The sequence below is a fragment of the Muscardinus avellanarius genome (genome assembly GCF_963383645.1).
Source record: "Muscardinus avellanarius genome assembly, chromosome: 4".
NCBI lineage: Eukaryota > Metazoa > Chordata > Mammalia > Rodentia > Gliridae > Muscardinus > Muscardinus avellanarius.
The window spans coordinates 52,633,831-52,659,947 of record NC_137789.1 but is presented as its reverse complement, the minus strand read 5'-3'; the positions used below and the strand labels follow the sequence as shown (position 1 = coordinate 52,659,947).

General features: G+C 35.6%; 1 protein-coding gene across 3 annotated transcripts in view; it reads left to right on the top strand.

Annotated features, from left to right (window-relative positions):
- The window catches only part of WWP1 (WW domain containing E3 ubiquitin protein ligase 1), a gene marked incomplete at both ends in the record, with an annotated part of 78,400 nt that overhangs the window by 21,226 nt on the left and 31,057 nt on the right, over nucleotides 1–26,117 (top strand). For 2 of the 3 annotated variants that reach the window (XM_080694547.1, XM_080694548.1), the window contains 12 exons: nucleotides 1,983–2,117; nucleotides 2,203–2,269; nucleotides 5,599–5,783; nucleotides 11,643–11,982; nucleotides 17,095–17,190; nucleotides 19,335–19,509; nucleotides 20,468–20,522; nucleotides 20,694–20,778; nucleotides 20,893–21,021; nucleotides 22,943–23,018; nucleotides 23,120–23,191; nucleotides 25,177–25,265. In XM_080694547.1, the coding sequence (XP_080550673.1) occupies nucleotides 1,983–2,117; nucleotides 2,203–2,269; nucleotides 5,599–5,783; nucleotides 11,643–11,982; nucleotides 17,095–17,190; nucleotides 19,335–19,509; nucleotides 20,468–20,522; nucleotides 20,694–20,778; nucleotides 20,893–21,021; nucleotides 22,943–23,018; nucleotides 23,120–23,191; nucleotides 25,177–25,265 (1,504 nt within the window). Of the gene's footprint in view, nucleotides 1–1,982; nucleotides 2,118–2,202; nucleotides 2,270–5,598; nucleotides 5,784–11,615; nucleotides 11,983–17,094; nucleotides 17,191–19,334; nucleotides 19,510–20,467; nucleotides 20,523–20,693; nucleotides 20,779–20,892; nucleotides 21,022–22,942; nucleotides 23,019–23,119; nucleotides 23,192–25,176; nucleotides 25,266–26,117 lie in introns of all 3 variants that reach the window. The other variant, XM_080694546.1, reaches the window with a different exon arrangement.

Below are 26,117 nucleotides of genomic sequence, written 5' to 3'. Positions count from 1 at the left end.
TTCAAGAATGAGAATGCACATAATTATGGATAATCTAAGGCAGAACATTTACTAGAGTTCTACATTAAGAAGTTTTTTATTCTTCAGGAACCTGTTCAAACAGCTAAAGATTTTAGAAAAGAGAGGCACATTTTACAAATTCAAGACACTTAATGGAGTTTTCTTCACATGTTATTAAAATTGAGATTCCTGTTCTTGTAGATCTTAATTATTGTACTTTTGTATTTTGCCCAATTTACTTTTATTGTTGTTTTTGATTAGTAGTGGAAATGTGTTTTTAATGAGTACAAATAGGGTAGGTCTTTTGGTGGTACTGGGGTTCCTGGAAGCCCTTCTACCTCCAGGCTACACTCCCAGACCTATTTTTCCATTTTTATTTGGAAACAGGGTCTCCTAAGCCAGCGCGCGCGGCTGGCTTCGAACCTGCGCTATCCTCCTGTCTCCGCCTCCCAAGCGCGGGGATTACAAGCGTGCGCCACCACGCCCGGCTAGGGTAGGTCTTTTGTAAGGTCTGATTTTATTATAGGGTTTCTAAATTGTTTTGTGAAGAATTCCAATCCAGTTACTAGGAGTTCTAGATTTTTGTTTTGTCTTTTCTGTTTTTACTGGACATATGGTAAGTGGAGGGAAATTTCAATTTTGTTAAATATAGAAAAGCCCAAAGGTAAGAACCTTATGATGCAAAATGTTCTATGATTTCTACAGCTTCAGAAAGCCACTGAAGATCATATTGAAGTAATTGACCTCATTTTGAATATTAAAATAATTACTGATGAGTTCTTAATATTTTATATTAAGTTTATATATATTAATATTTTATGTAGGTTTATAAGGTACATAGTTTTGTGATTTACAAATGAAATGGAATATTATTTGTAAGCATATCAGCTCAAATACTACTTTTTGTGGTGAGAACATTTGAAAGTTACTCTTTTAGTGATTTTTATAGATGTACAGTATGTTTTACTATATTTACTACAATGCAATGAATTCAAAAGAAAACAAAGCATATTTTTTCATCTAATTGTGGCTTTATATTCCTCTTACTCCCCACTAATTACTTATTAATACAGTGGGACAGAAGTTGAAGCAAAATCACTTTGAGTTTAAATAAGAACTAGATGTGCCAATTATGAGAGAAAAGTATTTGGCTCCATATAAAAAATAAATAATAAGCTGGGCGTGGTGTCGCAAGCTTGTAATCCCAGCATTCGGGAGGCTGAGACCGGAGGATCACGGTTCGAGGACAGCCTCAGGTACTACTTAGTGAGGCCCTCTGCAACTCAGTGAGACCTGGTTTCAAAATAAAGAATAAAAAATAGGGCAGGGGGTGTGGCTCAGAGTTCGAATGTCCCTGGGTTCCATCCCCAGACCCACACACACAAAAAAAAGAAATAATGAATGAATATTACAACTCTTAGATGATTTAGTCAGCACTGACTATATTAGAGGTAGTGCTAGAGCTCTGTGTGGTTTTACTTTTGTTCCTTATGAATGTCCCTTTAGTTTGAAGCTCTTATATCCCTTTTGTAATGAGGAAACTGAGGCTTTAAAGGAATTTGAATAGCTTGAAGTCCACTTCATAAGAAGCAGAGCTGGAATTTGTAACTATTCCACCTAACTCATGAAGAGATGGTGCCTCAACCACAAGGGTCCTTTGTGGGACTTTGGGCTGAAGACCAAGTTTGGGCAATATCTGCACTTACTTAGATATATTTGTATGTTCTCTGAGGTTTATACTGTGCACAGAAGCAAAGTTGATATTGAAAGTGTGGGATTGGGGTAAAAGAGTTGCTTAACTGGGTGTCAAAGGAATTGATTCTGGTGTAGTATAGAAGGACATACACGTAAACATGCAAAGAATTCCTCCGAAATGTAGCTGTCAAGTACTGAATTCGAGTAATTCCTAAAATGTAGTTTTGATTTTAGAAACTACTTTTATGTGTAAAACGTTTTTAAAATGAAGATATTCTTTTTTCTAGTGGAAAGAGTAAAAGAACAATTAAAACTTTCCTTGGAAAATAAAAATGGCATAGTGCAAACTGGTGAATTGACCGTTGTGCTTGATGGATTGGTGATTGAGCAGGAAGATCTAGCAGACTGCAGCTCATCTGCTAGTAAGCTAAGTTTTTGTATTTTTAAAATTAAGGGAAAAAATGGCAAGAAGTACATGAAAACCTACTTTCTTTTTTTCTTGTTCAGTAGAAATACAGCAAAATGGTGATGCCTTACATGAAAATGGAGAGCCTTCAGCAACGACAACCACCAGGTAGAATATTTTTTAGTATATGTGGCAGCATGATGTTTCCCATGTATGAAGTTTAAGAGTTTAACCTTGGAGTTTGCCACATAATTTAAAAGCTTATGTGTAAGCATATTATTTATTCAATGCTTGTTAATATAGCTTTTTTTGTGGTACTTGGTTTGGGGGGGTGGAACCCAGGGGCTTTCTTCCTCCAGGCTACACCCCCAGCCCTATTTTATAATTTATTTGGAAACAGGGTCTCACTAAGTTGCTGAGAGCCTCAGTAAATAGCTGAGGCTGGCTTCGAACCTGTGTGATCCTCCTATCTCCGCCTTTCAAGCGCTAGGATTACAAGCGTGCATCACCACACCCGGCACATTAATATAGCTTTTTAAATAAGCTTTTTTGGTGCACAATATACATACCTTAAAAGTTACCCTTGTGTATAATACACATTTTAGTATATTCATAGAGTGAACACCTATCACCATTAGATTTCAGAACATTCTATCACCTCCTAAAAGAAACTATATAAGCAGTCATTCCCCATTCCTCCTTTCTCCTAGCCCCTGGAATCCAGTAATTTACTTTGTCTCCTTGTGGATTTTTCTGTTCTGGCCAGATTCATGCAATACGGTAACTTTTGTGACTGGCTTCTTTTACTTAGCATAGTGTTTCAAGGTTTCATATGTTGTACCACATATTATTGCTTCATTCTCTTTTGTTGAAAATGACTTTTTAAAACTCTGTGGTTAGGCATATCCTATTGGGAAATAGAGTCAAGTACTGTGGACAAATCGTATTGCTGTCTGATTTGGCATTCTCAAATAGATCATGAGAAGATAAATGCTCTACATTTAGAAAAGTCATCCTGCCACTTAAAAATGTCCCTGGCATTCACATTTCATAACATAGCATGACTTCTAAATTGCCATTTCATAAAAGCACTTGAGCAGATAAGTACATCTTCCAGAACATATATATTTGCCTTAAGTATATTTAGTATTCATATTTTAATTTATATTGAGAAAATTAATGACGGAAAAAGTACAATTAAGTTAATTTAAATGTACTAATGTATAAAATATATGTCTGCTTTTATATTCCTTAAAATATAATTTTAATGAAAAAATATAATTTGATGGATGAAGGAACTTAAATTATTGCCAACTTAAAACCCAGTATTGTTTATTATATCATAACACATTTTGAATTAAAGGTTAGTTTTATAGTACCAGGAATTTTTTTTGTGTGTGTGGTACTGGGGTTCCTAGAAGCCCTTCTACCTTCGGGCTACACTCCCAGACATATATAATTTTTTTTTTTTTTTAATTTGGAAACAGGGTCTCTTAAGCCAGCGTGGCTGGCTTCAAACCTGCGTGATCCTCCTGTCTCCGCCTCCCAAGTGCGGGGATTACAAGTGTGTGCCACCACGCCCGGCTACCAGGAAAATTTTATCACTGATAAATTTTATCACTGATTTATCTGGGTGGCTGGGGAGGGAGAGAGAGGGCTACATAAAGCAAAATCATTTGGGCCTTTTTTCAGACTTTACCTATTTAAACTTCCTAAGCACATCTCTTTCCAAATCTATAGGTGACAAGGGAAAGGAGCATGTAAGAGATCAATACTGCTTGCCTGTTCAGTGACAGACAGTAGTTCAAGCAGTAAGAGTACCAGGCCAGTCTCCAAGAAACTATATTACATTATGGTGGCTGATATTAAACTATAAAAGAAATAAACTAATGGATACAGTAATAAGAACTGTGGAATCATGAAACAGAATAAGGTGATAGTAATGGAAAGGAGCCTGTTTTGAAGAGAGATATTAAGGAATTATCTCTCATAAAGAAGCATTCAGACTAAAATTTAAATAGCCAAGAATGAAACATCCATGCACAATTCTGAGGAAGAGCATGTCAGGCAGAGAAATAGCAAGTTCAAAGCCCCGAGTCTATTTAAAGTTAACTTAGGTTCTCTAGATTCTTCTGACTGTAGACTATAGTTGACCTTCTCTGATAATCTTGAAGTCATTATAATATACTGTCTGGTGTATAATAATTTGAAATAAACATTTGAAACCTTTTCATCATGATTTTCATATTTAGTAAAAATTGTTATATTGGTTGCAAGGTGACCAAGGAGAAGCTTTGAGAGAAATACATTAGAGATATAGATGGGGTGGGGAATGGGGCCAATTTTTAAAAGTTTTGTTGACCATAGGAAGAAATTTAGATTTTATTTCAAATACAGTAAACTTTTAAGCACAGAAGGGACATGACCTGATTCCCCTCCCCAACCTCACCCCAGAAATTGGGGGATTGAACTCAGTGGCATTCCACCTCTAAGCTATATTCCCAGACCTTTTCATTTTATTTATTTATTTATTTATTTATTTATTTATTTATTTATTTATTTATTTATTTTGAGGGTCTAGGATAGAACCCAGGGGCATTCAACCTCTGAGCTACACCTCCTGCCCTATTTCTTATTCTTTATTTTGAAACAGGGTCTCACTAACTTGCGGAGGGCCTCACTTAAGTAGCTGAGGCTGTCCGTGAACCGTGATCCTCTGGTCTCAGCTTCCCCAATGCTGGGATTACAAGTGTGTGCCACCATGCCCAGCTAGACCTTTTTATTTTTTATTCTGAAGCAGGGTCTCACTAAGTTGCAGGGGCTAGCTTGGAACCTGTGATCATCCTGTCTCAGCCTCCTAAATACTGGGATTACAGTCCTTTGCCACCAGACCTGACTTCTTTTCTTTTCTTTTCTTTTTTTAAAATTTAGGCTGTTTGGTGTATATAGGGTGTATTTTGTGTTTGAAAAAGCTCTCTTGGCAACTTCCATATTTCCAACTCCTTTCCATTTACTTGGATTTTGTAGATATAGTATTTATTTATTTATTTATAGCTAATTTATATTCAATAAGTGGAAATTCTGGGTTAAAATGTTAGCATTCTCTGATCATCTCAAAAATATTGCAAAATTTTTCACTTTATTTCTTAAGATTCAATAAAATTATGAGTTTTGAGTTAGTTTTTATAAATTTCATATAATTTCATGAGCTCTTTGAAATAGGTTAATATTCTGGCCTAAATATTTAAATGCACAATTTGAACATTATTTTGAGGGCCTGAATTTTTCTGAACTTAGTATATTTGTATATCAGTAATTTTCTTGTCTGCTAGTATGAATACACTTAAAATTGCAAGTAGTTTTAACTTTAATGTACTTAAAGCAGATATGTTTTTCATCACTCTTTAAGAATTTAGTAAATACTTATGAAAAATTTAATGAAAAGTTGTTTAATTGTACTTGACCCAGTGAAATAAGGCATACTTTTCCTTTTAAAGGTTGGCTGTTGAAAGTACTAATGGAATAGATAATCATGTACCTACAGACACCGTTGTCCAAAACTCATGCTGTTCATATGTAGTTAATGGAGACAACATACCTTCATCTCCGTCTCAGGTTGCTGCCAGACCCCAAAATACACCAGCTCCCAAACCACTCACATCTGAGCCTACTAATGACACCGGTAAGCATGGCTATTTATGACACACTGTTTAAATGAAAACTAAATTACATTTACTTATCTATGCCTATAGATTATTGTGTAATCTTCTTAATCTAATATAATAGAAAATTTTAGTGCCTGAATTTTTTCTAAATTTGAAATTTTGTAGATTAATATATTTTTGAAATATCTTCCTATAGATCACAACACGTTTTACTAAACAAGTGCTTATATATTAGCTAGATTCTTAGATTATATGCCACAAAGTACTATTTAATTCATGATATAAGATATTTCTGAAAAAACTTTAGTAAATTCATTGATTTAGTAAAGAATGGTTCCTTTCACTTGCTTTTTAGTATACAATGTCTGCTTTTTTCCTTATGATCTAATGCAGCTAAAATAATGTACTGTGAGTTGATATAGCTCTCAGAACTTTGGTATTTCACTAAAGTAAGCTACTCAATTATAGAAGGAATGGCTAAAGAAGATTTTCTTTCTAATCTCTTTTGGGTCTATTGAAGAATATTATATGTAGTCAAAACAGCACATTCTAAATAGTTAGGTTGCTTATGGGTTAATTTAAAAATTAAGTTTTGCAATTTTAAAAATGTAGTCTGAGGAAATAGCTATATAAAGACTATCTGTTTTAAATATAACAGAAAAGCCGGGCATGGTGGCGCACGCTTGTAATCCCAGCATTTGGGAGGCTGAGACAGGAGGATTGCGGTTCTTGGACAGCCTCAGCTACTTAGGCCCTTCGCAACTCAGTGAGACCCTGTTTCAAAATAAAGAATAAAAATTTGGGCAGGGGGTATAGCTTGGAGGTCAAATACCTCTGGGTTCCATCCCCAGACCCACAATAAATAAATAAATAAATAAATAAATAAATAAATAAATAAATAAATAAAATCAGAAAAAAAAGATGTTTCAGGCAGGAATCTAGTGCTTTTTAGCCTAAAGAAAATTTAAGTTTGTTATCAAATAGTTACCTCTTCTAAAGAACATGAGGAAAAAAACCTAACTATATACCCATTTAAAAAAATTATATTTTAAGCAGTATAATAAATATCCTAAGGAACAAAAATGTTATATAAGTAAAACAATATAAGCCAGGAATGATGGTGCCATTGTGTAATCCCAGTGCTTGGGAGGCTGAGACTGGAGTATCACAGGTTCCAGGTAAGCCTCAGCAGCTTAGCAGGACCCCCAGCAATTTAGGTATGGGACTCTCTTTGGGTTCAGAATAGTTGAACCAAGTCTATTCTTTCTTACAGTAATTAGATAGCAGGGCCATTTATTAAGTTTGTTCTTGATACCTGAAAAGCCTAAGATGAAAATGTTGAATGCTTATTTCAGAAAGGCTTTTATTACTTACTTATTATCATCCTCCATTTAAAGTATATAGAATTTGAGGATTTAGATCTTATTTCTAAATTATTTAGCTATTTTGGTGAAAGTACCTACTGACCATTAGTGTTTTAGCATTGGGGTATATTCAGATGTTGATGTATGTAAAAAAGGGAAGAAATTAACTGTAGACTCCTCATTGTAGAATCTCATATTTACACTCCAGCTTGACAAAATATATATTAGACTGTTCATTGAGAATATATTTGCTTTGCTTTTTTATTTCTTACTTATCCTTTCCTGAAATTTCTTTTTTTCTTTTTTCTTTTTTCTTTTTTTTTTTTTTTTTTTTTTTTTTTTTTTTTTTTTTTTTTTTGGTGGTACTGGGGTTCCTGGAAGCCTCCAGGTAAACTCCCAGACCTATTTTTTTATAGTTTTATTTGGAAACAGGGTCTCTTAAGCCAGCAAGGCTGGCTTCGAACCTGCTCCATCCTCCTGTCTCTGCCTCCCAAGTGCAGGGATTACAAGGGTGCACCACCACGCCCGGCCTCCTTTCCTGAAATTTCAAGATAAAAATAAAACAAATACTGGAAGAACTAGAAATGAAAGCTGCATCAAAACTAACTCTCATAGCATTCATAATAATTACAAGGACATCTAGGGCAATCTGAATAACACTAATGGTAATAGTTAACATTTGTGCTGTACCTGTTCTAAACACCACAGATCTCTGATTAAGAAACTGAAGTACAGGCAGGTCACAGCTAGGAAGCAGAAATAGTATAGCTGACATCCAGCTCTGTGGCCCTCAACTCTATTGTTCTTTCTTGTGTTTTGTACTTTCTTGTTCACTATCATAAAAATGGTTTTTATAGTGTCTCAAAGGGATAATGTTCATCTCTTATAGTATGATAGCATTCAAATACTATCCCTCCAAGGTTTTCACCTCTTTTGATTATTGTGATATCTGACAAAGCAATCCAACTACCATCATTCCATTGGCCTATTTACAAAGACTTCTGGAACCTTATCTATTGATAGCAACCACTTAGCTCATGCCTTTTTTTAATAATTGTTCATCCCTTACTAGGAGGATGAATTCAGGTATTTTTTCAAGGAGTGGGTTATCTCTGTCTTTCCAAGATGCTGTTACAAAATGGCATTTCTTTTTAAATTAAGGACTTAAAAATCAGTTTTTGTTGTTGGATTTGTGGTGGGGTAAGGGTGGGGTGTGCATATTCTGTGTATAATTTACTGTGTTTTACTGTCCTATTTGCTGCTGTTGTCTAGATATGGCAGGGTGAGAGCTGGAGGGACCCTTAAGTGATGGGACCTAGTAAGAGGACTGTAACTCAAGTGCGTGCTCTCAAAGAGGATCAAGGTAGTTCTTGTAGAACCCTCAGTTCTCATAAAAGTGAGTTGGTGAATGTGAGCCTGACCCCTGAGTTGATCTCTGGCCTTCTGTCTGGAAACATAATCTCTTCTCACACATGTTCTCCCATTTGCCTGATTTTCTTGTTCTAAATAATCTCTTTTACAGATGAGTTTTACCATTTTCTTTGCAATATTATACCTTTTTCTAGTCTTTAATGCATTGTCAAATATAATCACTATAATAAATTGGAGTGGATCCTTGTATTGATCTTTTTTTTGTTGTTTTCCAGTTACTGGGGATGGAACCCTGGAGCATTCTACCTCCAAGCTACATTCTCAGCCCTACTTTATATTCTTTCTATGGGGAGGCTTTATTTATTTTTTATTTTTTGTTTTTTTTTATTTTTTAGCTTTTTATTGGTGCATTGTAGTCATACATCTTAATGGAGTACAAGATGGTGGAGGCATACATGCACACATTACCCAATTAGCCCTTACCCAATTCTAACCCTATTCCCTCCCCCTCCCTCCTTCTCATGTTTGGCTTAGTGATTGACTTTGATATGTTTGTAAATGTACATCATGAACATTAGAGAATTTCCCTCTTCCTCCCTCCCGTCCCCTCAGGTCACCTTATTTGCTCATCTAAAGTATCCCCTTCTTCATCTAGAGTTCCTCCTATGATCCATTTTCTCCTTAACTTTCGCATATTAGGGAGAGCATCTAATTTTTTATCTTTTGTGACTGACCAATCTCACTTAGTATAATGTTCTCCAGTTCCATCCATTTCCCTGTAAATGATGTAATCGTGTTCTTCTTTATGACTGAGTAAAATTCCATTGTGTACATAAATCATAGCTTTGTAATCCATTTATCTGTTGGTGGACATCTTTGCTGGTTTCATAGTTTGGCAATTGGGAATTGTACAGCTATGAACATAGACATAAAAGCATTAGTTTGGTAGTTTGGTTTCCATTCTTTTGGGTAGATACTCAGAAGTGCTATTGCTGGATCATATGGTAAGTTCGTTCCCATTCTTCTGTGGATCCTCCATGTAGTTTTCCAAGGTGGTTGCACTAATTTGAAGTCCCATCAACAATGTAGTAGAGTTCACACTTCTCCACATCCTCACCAGCATTTGATGTTTTGTGTCTTTTGGATGATTGCCATTCTAGTTGGAGTTAGGTGAAATCTCAGGGTAGTTTTGATTTGCATCTCTCTGATTGCTAATGATGTTGAACATTTTTTTACTCATTTATTGGCCATTTGAACTTCTTTCATAAAGCGTCAATTATTAAGTTCCCTTGCCCATTTTTTGATTGGGTTATTTGTTTTCTTAGTTCTGAGTTTCTTGAGTTCTCTGTGTAGTGTAGATATCAGTCCTCTATCAGGGGAGTAGGTAGTAAAAATCTTCAACCATTCTGTTGGCTCTCAGTTAAAGTTCTTGATCGCTTCTTTTGCTGTACAGAAGCTCTTCAGTTTAATGCAATCCCACTTATCGATCCACCTTATAGTTTCTTGTGCCTTTGGGGTCCTATTGAGAAAGTTTTTGCCTGTGCCTATGTGTTGCAGTGTTGAACCTATGTCCTCTTCAAAGAGTCTCAAGGTCTCTTGTCTAATTTCCAAGTCTTTGATCCATTTTGAATTGACTCTTGTGCAGGGTGTGAAAGTGGGGTTTATTTCCATTTTTCTGCATATGGTTAACCAGTTTTGTCAACACCATTTGTTGAACAGGTCATCTTTTTACCAGTGTATGTTTTTTGCCCCTTTGTCAAAAATCAACTGGCTGTGTGTGGATTTGTTTCTGAGTCTTCTATTCTGCTCCATTGGTCTGTGTATCTGTTTTTGTGCCAGTACCATGCTGTTTTTATTACTATGACTTTGTAGTATAGTTTAAAGTCAGGTAAACTAGAATGGGACCTCAGATACAGTTTTTCAAGAAGATTCCAGTTGATTCTTATCAGGTAGTTTATGAAACTTTGATCTGTTTTTATTGGTCTTTTGATTAATTTTCTCCTACCATATATATGTGTATACATATATAATTTTTTTTCTCTCCCTTGGCTCTGGAATTGAATACTAAGGTTATTTATTACCATTCTTTCTTATATCCTTGGATACCTCTTTGGCCATATTCAGTAGCATTTCTTAGTTTTTTGTTGTTATTAATTCCTCTAAACCTTATAATTTGATCTCTTCATTTGTTACTATTTTTTTAAATCCTCAAAGAAGCTTGATTATGGGTATAGAGAAATTATCGTTTTAGTGGAGATATAAGAATCCATTTTCTCACCAGTAGAATATGAATCATGTTGGTATAGCATTGTTTTGTGAGTATTAAATAGGGTAATCTTTAAAAAGTTTGGAGAGAATTATGCCAAGCTTTCAGTAAATACTTCAATAACTTGTGTTTTGTTTTCTAGTACTATTGAATTATAATCAGAACATAGATATCTAATTGTTTAGGGGGATTTTTTTTTTTTTGTCTATTACATGTCAACTTCTCCAGAAAACTTAGTGTGTTTAGGTATAAGAAACTCAAAATACAGTAAAAACTCAAAACTGCCTCTTTAACTGAGAGATTCAGATAAGGTGTATTGAATGGATTATTATGCCCTTCATATTCTTAGTTATTCATGTTCTGTTATTACCAAAGTTTTGAAATGGGTATATTTGGTTTTTCTTGTGATTTGTCTTTAACTTATTGATTCAGCAAATATTTGTTGCTTACATATATCAGACATTTTTTAGCTATTGGGAAAACAAAACTGGACAAGCTTGACAAAACTTTTACATTCTAAACTTAACATAAAATTTAATAAAACATGAGAAGAAAAAGCCCAATATAATATGCCACCCACAGTGAGGATTTGGTATGTGCCACAATAATCCATCCACTCAAGCGCTGCTTTTCTGAAGGGGTGGCAAGCATGGACTCTAGATGGTGAGAAACAGATTATATGAACTGAAATTTTTGTCATTTACATATTATTCCTAAAATATGAGCTGTGCTAAATATATCTCCATTTATGTTTATCAGTACCTGGTATATTGCTTATTCTGAATTAGGCTCTGACCAAGGTGTAAATGATTAATTAGGTAATTGGATGCTTTGCTGTTACTTCATAGGTAATTTTATTAATTTTCCCTTTTTAGTTAATGGAGAATCATCCTCACTTGCACCAAATGATAATGCTTCTGCCATGGGCATTCCAGTAGCTTCTGAAGAAACCACCTTGACTTCAAATTGCACTAGCACTACCATCGAAGATCCTCCCAATCAAGAGATACAGGAGATGCTGGCTTCCTCAGAACATAGTGAATGTATTCCTTCTGCCAGTGCAGAATTGAGATCTGAAGCTAGGATTGTATTAGACTCTGAGGCCTCTAATTCTGGAAGTAGTTCTTCTTTTGACAAATTACGGCAACCAGATGGGTGTGTGGAATCTGTACGGCAGCAGTCTGGAAATGCCAACACAGAATCTTTGCCATCAGGGTGTGTTAAACTTATTTTTTTTATGTTTTCCTTCTAATAAGTAACTGAATTATTTAAGTACCTGCATTTGTTTTCTCAATTTTGATGCTTAACCCACAAAGTGAAAAATATTTACTACCATGCAGTTTACAGAAGTTTGCCTGCCCTTGATCTAGTGCATAAACTGTACTGAAACTTAGAAAAAAATATACAAAAGTAGTATGTTTTGTGTAGCAAAAAATTTAGTTTGAGAAAGATGCTGGTTCTTTTCTTACATTCATCTATAATTTATGGATTCTTTAAGTAAGTTAAACATGTCCAAAGTGTTTGACCAAAGCATTTTACCAGTTACCAATGTGGCCCACTATTTTCTTAGTCAAGTCTTCTTCAAGAAGAGAAGATAGGCCGGGCGTGGTGGCGCACGCTTGTAATCCCCCCGCTTGGGAGGCAGAGACAGGAGGATCGCGCAGGTTCGAAGCCAGCTGCGCGCGCTGGCTAGGAGACCCTGTTTCCAAAATGAAAATGTAAAAATAGGTCTGGGAGTGTAGCCCGGAGGTAGAAGGGCTTCCAGGGACCCCAGTACCACCAAAAAAAAAAAAAAAAAAAAAAAAAAAAAAAAAAAGAAGAGAAGATAGGATCTGGGTCATTAGCATGCTGGAGATGCTGGGTTGATTCCCAGCACCCAAAACAACAACAAAAGCAGAGAGGGAGGTACTTTTTTCTTGGTTCTGCCAAAGCTATTTCTGATAAGCACCCCTCACCCTACCTAGTGAATCATCCCAGGTTGAAAGTCAGGACATGCAGCATTCGGTCTGGTGGTTTCAGAGAATAATGAAACTTGAAGGGACTCTGAAGAAGTGCTTGAACTTTTCCAGTGAGAAACCATACCAGCACTACATGGTGCTAGAAAATGAATGTCCTGTCTGGTCACTTGAGGCTTCTGCATGCAGACACTGGAGTGTAACAGACCCCAGGAGAGCCAGGAAAAAGTGCCAGGGAGTTCACAGGTTTCACCTGCCACATCTGAAAAGCATCCAGAGAGACCATTATGTTTCATTGAAACTGGGTAATGAAAGTGAAAGTGGGGATTCAGGAAGTAAGGGGCTTGCCAAGAAAGGAGTGGAAGGAGTGCCAGCCTGGTGGCGAAGGGAAGCCCCAGAGGGCGGCCACAGCAGGCGGCGCTCAGTCTAGCCTGGACACAACCTGAAGGCAGGTGCAATCAAGCTGGCACATTCCAATGTTTACTCAATTTGAGGTTAAATTATGAAGTATCTAGAAAACAAGGAAATGAGAGGAGATCATTATTTTACTTAAACTTTTCTTTTTTGTGATTGAAACCCAAAGGCATTCTATCTCTGAGCTACAGCCCAGCTCTATTTTATTTTTCTTTTTGCAGAAAGGGGAGATCAAACCCAGAGGCATTCTACCTCTGAGCTCTCCAGCCCTATTTTTTTTTTTTTTTAAACAGAGACTCACTAAGTTGCGGAATGCATCACAAGTTGCTGAGGCTGGCTGGGAACCTGCAATCCTCCTGTCTCAGCCTGCCAAGTACTGGGATTGCAAGAATGCACCACCATGCTTGGCTTAAACCTTTTTTTTTTTTTTTGGTGGTACTGGGGTGGAACCCAGAGGCTTTCTACCTCCGGGCTATACTCCCAGACCTATTTATACTTTATTTGGAAACAGGGTCTCACTAAGTTGCTGAGAGCCTCACTAAGTAGCTGAGGCTGGCTTCGAACCTGTGCGATCCTCCTGTCTCAGCCTCCCAAGTATGGGGTTACAAGCATGCACCACGACGCCCGGCAACTTTTTTTTTTTTTTTTTTTTAAATATCATGATCGTTCCATGGATCGGCTGTCAGGAGAACTTGCATAGACATAATAAGAACAGTAAGGAAAGGCACAATGTGTGTGTCTATTTGTAACTGTTAGAAGGAGGGTGTTAGTGTCTATTTGTCCAGGAAAGAAACCTACAGCTTCATCTTTCATAGTGAGAAGCCATTATATTATGTTTCAAATTAAATATGTATTTCCCATAATTTTGCAATCCATTCTTCTGTTGATGGAGACCTAGGATGTTTCCATATTTCAGCTACTACAAATTGTGCCACTAGGAACATGGGTACGCATATGTTACTGTAGTTCTCTGATTTCAACTACTTTGGAAATATACCCAGGAATGGTATAACCAGATTATGTGGATCCTCCAGTTTTTAAGGAATCTCCACACTGATCTCCATAGCGGCTGAACTAGTTTGCACTCCCACCAACAGTGTGAAAGAGTTCCTATTTCCCCACATCCTCACCAGCATTTGTTATTATTTGACTTCTTTATACTTGCCACTCTGATTGGGGTTAGATGGAATGTCAGAGTAATTTTGATTTGCATCTCCCTGATGGTTAAAGATGTTGAACATTTTTTTATGTATCTATTGGCTATTTGTATCTCTTCTTTTGTGAAGTGTCTGTTCTATTCAGTTCCCATGTCTTAATTGGGTTATTTGTTTTGCTAGTGTAGAGTCTTTTAAGCTCTTTATATATTCTAGATATTAGCCCTCTATCAGAGTGGTGGCTGGTAAAGATCTCCCATTCTGTAGGCTTTCTCTTTAGGTTCTTGATGGTTTCTTTTAATGAGCAGAAACTTTTTAGTTTGATGCCATCCCACTCGTTAATTCTCGTTTTAATTTCCTGCACTTTGGAGGTCCTGTTGAAGTAGTTACTACCTGTGCCTATATGTTGGAGTGTTGAACATATGCCCTCCTCTAATAGCTTCACAGTCTCTGGTCTGGATTGCAAAATTATGGGAAATACACACAATGGAATTCTACTCAGCAATAAAGAACAAAATCATGTCACTTGCAAGAAGATGGAAAGTCCTAGAAAACATTATGTTAAGTGAGATCAGCCAAGCACAGAAAGAGAAGGGACATATGTTTTCTCTAATATGCTCAAGCTAGGGAGTATTAAGGATACCAGAGGGACTCCAGATAATGGAGGGGAAACTTTAACAAAGCCAGAAAGGAGGGGTGGGGAAGGAAGAAGGCTGAGGTTAATCAATGAAAAAGCTACATTCAAATATGTGTATACATGTGAATATGACATTGTTAACCTGGACACTCAGTATTGGGAGGGAGGGAAAAGGGGGCACCAAGTACTGTGTGAATATCTGCCATTGTCAACATGATCCACATTATGATGTGAGACTATAGTGCACCAATAAAATAAAATTAAAATTAAAAAATATGTAGTAGTAAGTTAAGTATGCCAATAAGAAAGGAAGGTTCATGCCAGAAAAACTGACTAAAATATTTGAAAATGTTGCTTGTGGGGAATGGAAGATAAAGAATTTATTTTCATAGTGAGCCCATAGACGGTATGACTTTAAACTATGTGAAAGTGTCTGTTATTAAATAACTATGAATGTACGTATTCAGCTCTCATACTATGTGTGAAGAAAGGGGTGAAAACAGGGAATATTGCTATAGGACAGCAGTACAAACTTTAACACCAATTAATGGGAATTAATATTTAAAAATACCAAAGTACCATTGCTAGAAAACTCTTGAAACTCAATCAGGTCTTTAGGTTTTTTATTTGTTCTGGTAGTTAAACTTCTTGTATCTATTTATGATACAAGCTATACCCCTATTCCCCATTTAAAAAATTTTTGTTTGTTTGTTTTGCAGCAGGGTTTCTTTAGGTTGCTGAGAGTCTTGCTAAGTTACTGAGACTATTCTTGAACCTGTAATCCTTCTGTCTTAGCCTCCCAGGTATTGGGATTACAGGCATATGCCATCACGCCTGGCTGGTAGCTAAACTTTATTTATAGGTATAGTTCTAGGTTTTTCTGAAATGCTTTTTTTTTATGGGTTTGGGGATGGAACCCAGGGGCATTTGACCTCCAAGCTACACCCCGTGCCCCATTTTTAATTCTTTTATTTTGAAACAGGGTCTCACTAAGTTGAAGAGGGGCTCATTAAGTAGCTGAGGCTGTCCGCGAACCATGATCCTCCAGTCTCAGCCCCTCAAATGCTGGGATTACAAGTGTGCCCCACCACTCCCGGCTCTGAAATGCTTTTAAATGAAATTTCATGTTTAAGTCCTTTTTTCTCAGGAGCTTTTTGCTCAAAGAAACAAATGAAGTCAATCTGAATTTTTAGGTTATGTGTTTTTAGTGAAATGCTTCATAAGGAATATATACATTTTTGTAGTGCATAGTAGCATAGGCTTAATAATTTCTATGATTCTGAGTAGTAAATTTAGGGTTCTTTAATGTTCACAGTTACTGTTTAAGCATTTTATAATTTAGGTGCATTAGACACAAAATAAGCAAACTGTCAAGTATTTTGTATGTATTGGTTTGTGTATGTATATATGTAGGTACAACTTAGTAGAGTGAATAGCTTTTATATGTATGGTCATAGTGTATGAAGATAATGTAAGGGAAATAATGTAATAAGGCCTTTCTGTTCATTGAGTTTCTGTGCATAAGAGAAGACATGGACCCCAGAGAAAAACATGAGAGTGGGAAAAATGAGAGAGGTTGAATCTTTGAGATATAATGGGAAAGAGCTGAAATTGCTACATCTATAAATTCAGAGGCCTCCCCAAACCAAGAGCAAGGTGCATGTGTATAGTATGACGTTGTATGCAGCCAGAAGTGGTGGTGCACACCTGTAAATCCAGTACAGAAGAATCACAGGTTTGAGGCCAACCTCAGCAACTTAGCAAGGCCCTGTTTTAAAATAAAAAATAAAAAGGGCTGGGGTTATAGCTTGGAGGTAGATCATCTGTGGGTTCAATTCCTAGTCCCACCAAAAAGAAAAAAACAATCTAAGATATTATATACACAAAAATGAAGAAATTTTCATGATGGAGTGATATATTAACATATACTTCATTAAAGTTATTTCTGCTAAAAGTCTTTTAGATATGTTTTTTAAATCATAGGTGAAATAGGTATTAATGCTATTTTGTGCTTTGGGTTTCATATGAGGCTGAGGTTCCTCTCTTGGTTATAGTGTTTATTTCATAATAATTTTGAATTTTGTAAATTAGTAACTAAAAATTTTAGATTAACTTGTTTTCTATGGCTTTATTTATTTATTTATTTATTTGCTTTTTTAAATTAAAGGTGGGAACAAAGAAAAGATCCTCATGGTAGAACCTATTATGTTGATCATAACACTCGAACTACTACATGGGAAAGACCACAGCCTTTACCTCCAGGGTAATGTATTAGTTTTATATATCCACAGTTGTATTTTTTGCTACACATGTGGTTTTTAAATTTTATTTAATACAGCATAAGAGCATAATAGGCTTTAAAGATAGTTTCTGCCTAATTTTTTATAGTAATTTTAGTGAAATAAACCAAGGTTATGGCTCTCAATGGATGTTTTAAATGAATGACTATAGCATGGTGATTCTCTCATAGTTAAAATGAACATTATGGTTTGTTATATTAAAACACACGGGCCATCCTTTCCAGTGATAAGTTCTCATTTAATATCATAGGAGTAAGGCCTCAATACTTGCTTCCATTAAAAGGAAAGTCTCACAAAAATCTAGAAGGACAGAGTCCTGAAAACAGTAAGAAATATATTTTATGCATAGGCAGAACATTTGGGGAGGGGGCATATAGTATATTTCAACTAGCTATTTGTGCAATTTGTATGGAGTTAGGAAAGAACACAAAAGTAAAGGAAGATCAGTTTGTGAGTGATCTTGAAAGATAGTTTAATAGCAGGAACTTTATTTAGTACATTAAAAAAAAGTTTTAGATTTAAATTCCTTTATAATTTTATAATGTAGTACAAGTTTACTTGTATTCTTTGTGGATCATCATTTTCTATGTCTTATTTTATTTTTATCTATTTATTTATTTTTGGTCCTGGGAGTGGTGGTGAACCCAGAGACATTCTACCTCTGAGCTACATCTCTAGTCCTTTTTATTTATTTTGAAAGAAGGACTCACTTGAGTTGCCGAGGGTCTTGTTAACTCGCTGAAGTTGGCCCCACACCTGTGATCCTCCTCTCTAAGCCACCCCAAGTACTGGAATTACCAGCATGTGTTACTGTGCTCAGCTTCTTATATCATTAAATCTCATAACACAATATTGTGATCACACAATAGCTGTGGAGATTCAGACATATAAATTGCTTGACCTCATTGTATTTTTAATAAGCTTATAAAAGGAATTTAAAATTAGTTGTTGAAAGGATTTTGAGATATGCTAAAAATTATTGGCAAAAATTGGTTTAATAGATCCCAGGTATATGACAAAGGTGAGAGAGAAACTGAATCCTGGAGCCTGACTAAAATTCTGGTGGTAGAGAAAATAGGGAAGGCCATTCTGTTCTACAGGAAAGAATGACATGGCAGAATGAAACACATAACACACTTGGAACCAGCGGCAGTTGCTTTGGCTCTCCTGGGCCCTTGCAAAATCTCAGGAGCTGAAGCTGAAAAGTAGGTGGATTCACTCTTTGCCATGCCAGAGAGCCGTGGTGGGTGGAGTGGAATGGGTTTATCAGCACCTCAGGAAGATACTTGGCTGCATGTAGCCGTGGGAAGGTGAGTTAAAAAGCAACAAAACGAGTTCAGTTAATACCCTGAACACAAGCAGTGGTCAAAAGGCAGAAGGCGTGGCATCCACTCTGTAAATGCTTACCAAAAAAAAAAGGGAGAAAGGATAGTAGGCTTGAAACAAACTGTTCAATCAGTAGTCTATTTTTAGGCAATTTTTAGAAATCATGTTATTAATAGAATGGTAAAGTAATTTAGTTAAAATATGTATTTCATAGATTCATAGGTTTTTGAGGAATAAAAATATTTTATTTTCTATTTTGGACCTGATTTTTTAAAGTCACTTGAGTGAAATATTAACAATTTTTCACTCTTTAGTATTAGGAGATTGTTTTGTTTTGTTTGCTGTACTGGTGATTGAACCCAGGGCCTAAGGCATTGAGCTGTATCCCCAGCCTTTTTTTCTCCCTGTGGTACTGGGAATGGAACCCAGAGGCCTTTACCTCCAGGCTATCTCCCAGGCCTATTTTATATTTTATTTGGAAACAGGGTCTCACTAAGTTTCTGAGAGCTTCACCAAGTTGCTGAGGCTGGCTTTGAACTTGTGATCTTCCTGTCTCAGCCTCCCAAGTACTGGGATTGGCAAGCATGTGCCGCCATGCCTGGCCCTAACCTTTTAAAAAAAATTTATTTTGAGACAGAGTCTTGCTCAGTTTTCCAGGCTGGCTGTGCCCTTGTGATCCTCCTGCTTCAGCCTCCTGAGCAACTGGGATTATGGGCATGGACTACCACCACACTTAGCCTGTTTATTTCACTTTTTTTATTGGCTTTCTCATTTGTGGTAGTTGGGAAAGAAGAGTTGATGATCGTGGAAGAGTTTATTACGTGGATCATAACACCAGAACAACAACGTGGCAGCGGCCTACCATGGAATCTGTTAGAAACTTTGAACAGTGGCAATCTCAGCGAAACCAATTGCAGGGAGCTATGCAACAGTTTAACCAGCGATACCTCTATTCGGTAATTAGCTAATTATAAGTTGTTAATACGACTTTTTTCCTCAAGTATTTGCCATTCTCTGTTTTGGTGATATTCAAAAATGTCAAAATGTTTTCTTAGTTACTACTTAATAAGAATTGTCTTGACATAAGTACTCTTGCAGGTTTTAGAGGATTTCAGATCTCAGATATTTTTATTAGGGATCCTTAACCTGCATATAGTAAACAAGAGAGTATGTATTGTGTGGTTTTGTTTATGTGTGAAACATCTATATGTGTGAAATAGGACAGAATTAGCTATTAGGTGTGTTAGAGAAGTATGTTCTACTACACATAACAGAATCCTCTTTAAAGGATTGAAGTTCAGTTTTCTCAGCTGAACACCAAATCTGGGGTATGGTTTAAAAAAAATACTGTATTAGCTCAGTAACGCTGTCAAGTACCCAAGTGATAGGTACTATGGCATTCTACTTATAGTCATTGTTCAGAATTGGTCACTCTACTAAACTAGCTACAAGAGAAACAGGGAATGGATTATTCCTTATGGATACATTGCCACCTCAAACAAAATAATGGTTTGATTATCAAGGAAGAAGGGAAGGAAGCCAGGTGGGGTGACAAATACCTATAATTCCAGGATTTGGAAGGCTGAGGCAGGAGGATTGCAGCTTCAAGGTCAGCTTTGAACGTAGTGAGCTCTCAGCAACTTAGCAAGATAAAAAATAAAAAATAAAAAATTTTTTTCAAAAAATAAAAATAAAATGGTTTCAAAATAAAAAATAAAATGGTATAGCTCATAGGTAGAATTCTCCTAGGTTCCATTCTAGGAACTGTTGCTTCATGACATTTAGGATTTTGCATATTGAAATGACTACATATTCACTTGTAATATTTACGAAATGACAAGATATAACTGAATACATGCTTAGCTTATTTCTGCTTTTATATGTGGTTTCTTCTTCTCACCCATTTCTAATCAGGCGTCAATGTTAACTGCAGAAAACGACCCGTATGGACCTTTGCCTCCAGGATGGGGTAAGGCAGGACAGTGTTGGTGAGGTGTGTGTGTGTGTGTGTGTGTGTGTGTGTGTGTGTGTGTGTGTGTGTAAGAGGGAGGGAGGGAGGGAGGGAGGGAGGGAGGGAGAGAGAGACAGACAGACAGATAGACAGACAGTTACTAAGTGTTATGCTCACATTCTTTTTTAGAAAAAAGAGTGGATTCCACAGACAGGGTTTACTTTGTGAATCATAACACAAAAACAACCCAGTGGGAAGATCCAAGAACTCAAGGGTATGTTTTTCAGTGGCCTTACTTAAGTCATCTTGCCTATATCTGTAGATAGAATCAGTGAACCTGAGGTATCTAGATAATATTCACCTTGCAATTGTGACTTTTTTCTTTTAGCTTACAAAATGAAGAACCCCTGCCAGAAGGCTGGGAAATTCGGTATACTCGAGAAGGTGTTAGGTACTTTGTTGATCATAACACAAGAACAACAACATTCAAAGATCCTCGCAATGGGAAGTCATCTGTGTAAGTGAAAACCTGAAATTCTCTTTGCTTCATAATGAAGACATAAAGTTTAGTCTCTAATGAAGCCTCAAATTTATATTGGTTCAAGAAAACTTGTACAAGTAATACCCTAGTATAACGATCTTTACTTGGTCTTATCTCCAGAATGGATCTGTGGCATATAATTCCTTCAATTACATAATATATAGTAATAACAGTGGCAAGTATAATAATTATGATAGCTCATCTTTATCTTCCAATAACTCCTTGAGGAAGATACTGTTATTTTCCTCTTGCTACACGGGTGTAGCAAGCACATCTATTCCAAGTGGTAAGACAAGTAATGGCACTTGGTTTCAGATCAAGGAGATCCACCTTCAGAATCTGTTCTCTTAGCAGTCACGTCATGCTGCTGCAACATGAGAGAATGAGATAGACCCCTTAATTAAGAACTTGACAGATCTCTCCTTTGTCCTTACTCTTAGTTTGATGTCTTTGTATCACTAAGAAAAATAGAAGTAATAACATGTCTTTCACAAATACTGACCATCATATCTATCTACCTACCAGCATTCGTACTCCACCCTTATTTCTTGTTCCCATCGAGAACACATCTAAGGTCCAGCTACATATTACCACCTCCATGATCACCACCTTGGTCCAAGTTACCAGTGTGTCTCACCGGAGTGCTGTTAGAGTCCTCTGCTTTCTACTCACACCTCATATATGTTATTCCCTATAGAACAGGAAAACTGATTCGTTTAAAAATCTAAATATGCCATTTCTTAGCATAAAAGCCTGCAGTGATTTCCCTGTCAATTAGAGTGAAAAGCAAAGTCTTTACAATGACTTCTATGGCCTAAGAAAATCTGACCCAGATGCCTTCAGTTTCATCTCTGTTTTCTCATTCAGTCTGCACCAGCTTTTTTGGCCACCTAGCCATACCTTGAACATCTTAGCCTTTTACCTCTGAGTCTTAGCCCTTATTTTCTCTACTTGGTTTGTTCTTTCTCCAAATATGTATATGGCGTATGCTCTCTCCTTTATGTTTTGTTTTGTCAGTGGGTCCATGAATCCAACTCTATTCATCCTTTTAGCAATTTCAGAATTCTACCCTTATCACTCACTGCCCTTTTGGCAAGACTCTTTTTTAAGAAAGTTGAAAGACATTTATCCCCTTTTAACACTCACCATATATAGCTTATTTGTTGTGTTTTTGTCTGGCTCCTCCTCTGCTACATAAATTTCATAACAGTCATTTTTTGCTGTTAGCGAATAAAACTCTCACTGACTAGAGGAACATGAGGGGCATACCATGCATTGAATAAGTATGCCTTGGAAGAATGAATGAATTAAAGTGTTTCCTAAGATTGTGACAGTTCTTTTTACTGGTCTCTTAGGCTCTCAATAAACAAGAGACCCAGGCCCTTTCACTTTGAGCCAAACCATATTGTAAAACTACATACCTAGATGCTGACCACTCTAGGTGCTTCTTCTCTACTGACCTGCTGAGCCATGGGACCTGAATGTCACCTGTTTATAGGAATTTTATTCTCTTTGCTTATGATTTCTAGCAATATGTATGATTAAGATATGATATAATTTGCTTCCGTCTCTTATTTATCTAGAATCTCGGTCCTTCTTAGATTTAAAGATTATCAAAAGCTTTCTTTGAAATAATCTTTAGTAAACTTTAATATTTCATTTAGCTAATCAGCTAACAAAAGACTCATTCATACATGCATTCTTCCTTTCTGTGTGTGTCCTGTTGTTATAAAAGCCCTCATAGCTCAAACCTCTATTGGCCCACTAAATATTATTCTCTCCCAGAAATAACTTTAATTGTTCATTTATAGAACTCTGGTATACTCTGATTTTATACTGTATATTAAATATTTAATTTATTATGGGTTACTAAATAATTTGTTTATTTTTTCTTTAGAACAAAAGGTGGTCCACAAATAGCTTATGAACGCAGCTTCAGGTGGAAACTTGCTCACTTCCGTTATTTGTGCCAGGTACTAGAGTGGTAAATAAGTCTTGTCTTCATAATAATTTAGTCTTATCTTTATATTCTATATCTATTATGGCTAATGTGATATATTATTTTTGTTTTTAGTCTAATGCACTACCCAGTCATGTAAAGATCAATGTGTCTCGGCAGACATTATTTGAAGATTCTTTCCAACAGGTAAGGAAGATATCATTCGAATAAATAATACTATTTGTCTGTTTTACTCTATACATATAACGGGAGTTAAGGTCTTAAAAATTTAAAATGAGAAGAATGACTATAATTGCTTTAGTGACCATTTTAATAGTGGTCATATCAGACTAAACCACGTATTGAGTGATTGCCGCTGCTTGGCACTGGCCTCTTCTGGTTAATTCATTTTTCCTCACAGCTTCCCTTTGAGATAGCTCTCATCCTTATGTCCATTTTATAAGTAAAGGCATGATTTAGGTATATACTTGTATAAAGCTTAAATAGCTTTTTGAACAAGTTAATGTGTTTTGATACCTACTCCATAAGAATTTTTTACTTCAAGCAGAAAAAATTTTGATAATGCTAACAATTAAATAATTACATTGGTAGATACCATACTCCGTTTGAATATTCCATTTATAATACTTATGTTCATTTTCACCTCTAAATTTCTTTTTAAATGTTATGTCTGAGCATACTGTTTAAGGTGTCAGTTCCTGCTGGCCTCTCTCATGGTCACATTCTAGCCATTTTTGCTACTTTATTATTTTTATAACTAACTTCCATTTGATATATTTTCTTTCTTATTTACTATGATGTAAGCTTATAAGAGCAAGCTTGGACTATTTTGTTTATTGTTCTTTTGCCCAATATCCTAGGACACTGTCTTCTACATAGCACATACCCAGTAAAAATTCAGTGAATGAATAAATGAATGTAATATGTCTACCTTCCCTGAATCATCTACAGAATAAAGATTCAAAATCATAATGTCAGTTTTTGTTTTTGTGAGACTTCCTGTTCCTCTCTAAAGTATTGAAATGAACCAAACACAGAAGTTTTATATATTTGTATATGCCAAAATGTAATGATAATACTCTAAAAAGGTATGGAGATGTTCAAATCCAGGTTTAATTTATCATCTGTTAGACTTTGGACTATAGAGTTAATGTAACTATTATCAAACTTTTTTTGAGTTAATAACTTCTTAGCAAAGTGTTTCAGGCTTCCAACTAACTTGTTCCAAGCTTTATTTGAGTTAATTTTAGTAAGTGTGCATCTAAATTTATGGTAGACTACTTTGCTTTAAACTCTCTTGGGGAGAATCATTTCCTTCTGGATTTGTGGGATTGGACCCATGATTACCCCTGAAAGAGGCATGCTGATGATGTGTGCTCTAGCCCAGACTTAAGCATTCTTAGCTATGGTTCTGATATAGATGTGGTAGAAGTAAATTATTTTTATCCAAAGGTAAAATCTGCTTAGTAACTTGGATGTAAGCTACTTAGGGTTATGAAAATCTGATATAAGTACTATTATAATACTTATTATGATAAGACTTTATGTAATACTTAATGATTAAGGTGAGTTTCTTAATAAATGGAGTATTTTGTGTAAGCAGGATGCAGAACACGTTATTTTGCCTCTTAAGTGTTACTACTTGGAAAAAATATACAAGTCACCTGTTAGATTATGATACAGTTTTGGGGAGTGAGAGAGTAGAGATTATTATTTAACCTTAATAGATTTCTAGCTAGATGTGGTGGTGCATGCTTGTAATTCCAGTACTTGGGAGGAGTCTGAGACAGGAGGATTGTAGGATCAAGGCCAACCTCAACAACTTAAAGAGACTGTATTTCAACAAAAAAAGTAAAAAGGACTTGGGGTATAGTGCAGAGGTAGAATGACTCTGGGTTTAACCCCAGTACCAAGAAAAAAAGGAGCTTTCTGTGACATACTCTTTCTCTCTTACCATTAACTCAAAGTAGAACTAGAAGAGAAAACAGTTTAATTGATTGATGTGTCTTTAGATCATGGAACAAACCAATTGATCTCTGTAGTTAGAGACATTGTTGGCAAGAGATAAGAAAATGTTTATTAAATGTGTGGGTTAACTTAAATTTAGTGCCTGAAAATAAAATGTGCTATCTATGAGTGTTTAAATATTTGTGGTTTTTGTTTTTAATTAGATTATGGCATTAAAACCCTATGATTTGAGGAGGCGATTATATGTGATATTTAGAGGAGAAGAAGGACTTGATTATGGTGGTCTAGCAAGGTAACAAAAAATACATATCAGCTTTCAAATAAGCAAATTTTATTGCATGCAGTTAATGTATTCTTAAGAAGATATGTGAATATATTGGATTATATGTGAATATATTGGATTATTTTCAGTAGTAATCCAGATTTAATAACAATTCAAATATTGGTACAAGTCTAGAGGTCACCATTATTACTTTTCTTGCTTATCTCTCCATATAATTTCTCTGAATCTATACATATATGTAAATTTACATATACATATAGAATGGTACATATTTACATATTTACTGTTTCACAACAGAATTAATATAATACAATGTATAAAATATAAAAATTTGATTTGGGGGCTGAAGGTATAGCTCAGTGGTAGAGAGCTTGCCTAGCATACCCAAAGTCATGAATTTAATCCCCAGCAATGTAAAGCTAAAAAAGAATTTGTTTTTGTTATTTTATATACTATGGGCATCTTTCAATGTCCATGTATAGACAGCACTAATATCCTTTTTACAAATGGCTACACAATATTATATGTGCAGAAATTTTATAATTAATGAATCAGCATAAGCCTATTTCTTCATTTTTGCTCTTAAAATATTGTATGATGGTTATGTTTGTACATTTAATCTAATCTGAATCTGTTATGGTTTTTTACATTCAATAAATATATCATTCATAGAAGGTGTTTGTAAAACAATAAGTGAAAATTCCTTTAATTTTTAAATCTTTCCTTTAATTATATCACACAAACCCTAATTGGCAATAATTAATTTAAATTTTTTTTCTCAATAAGTCTTAAGAATTTTGCTTGGCCTTCATAGAAACAATCCTCTTTTGAACTGTTATTTTACTGGGGTACAGAATTACA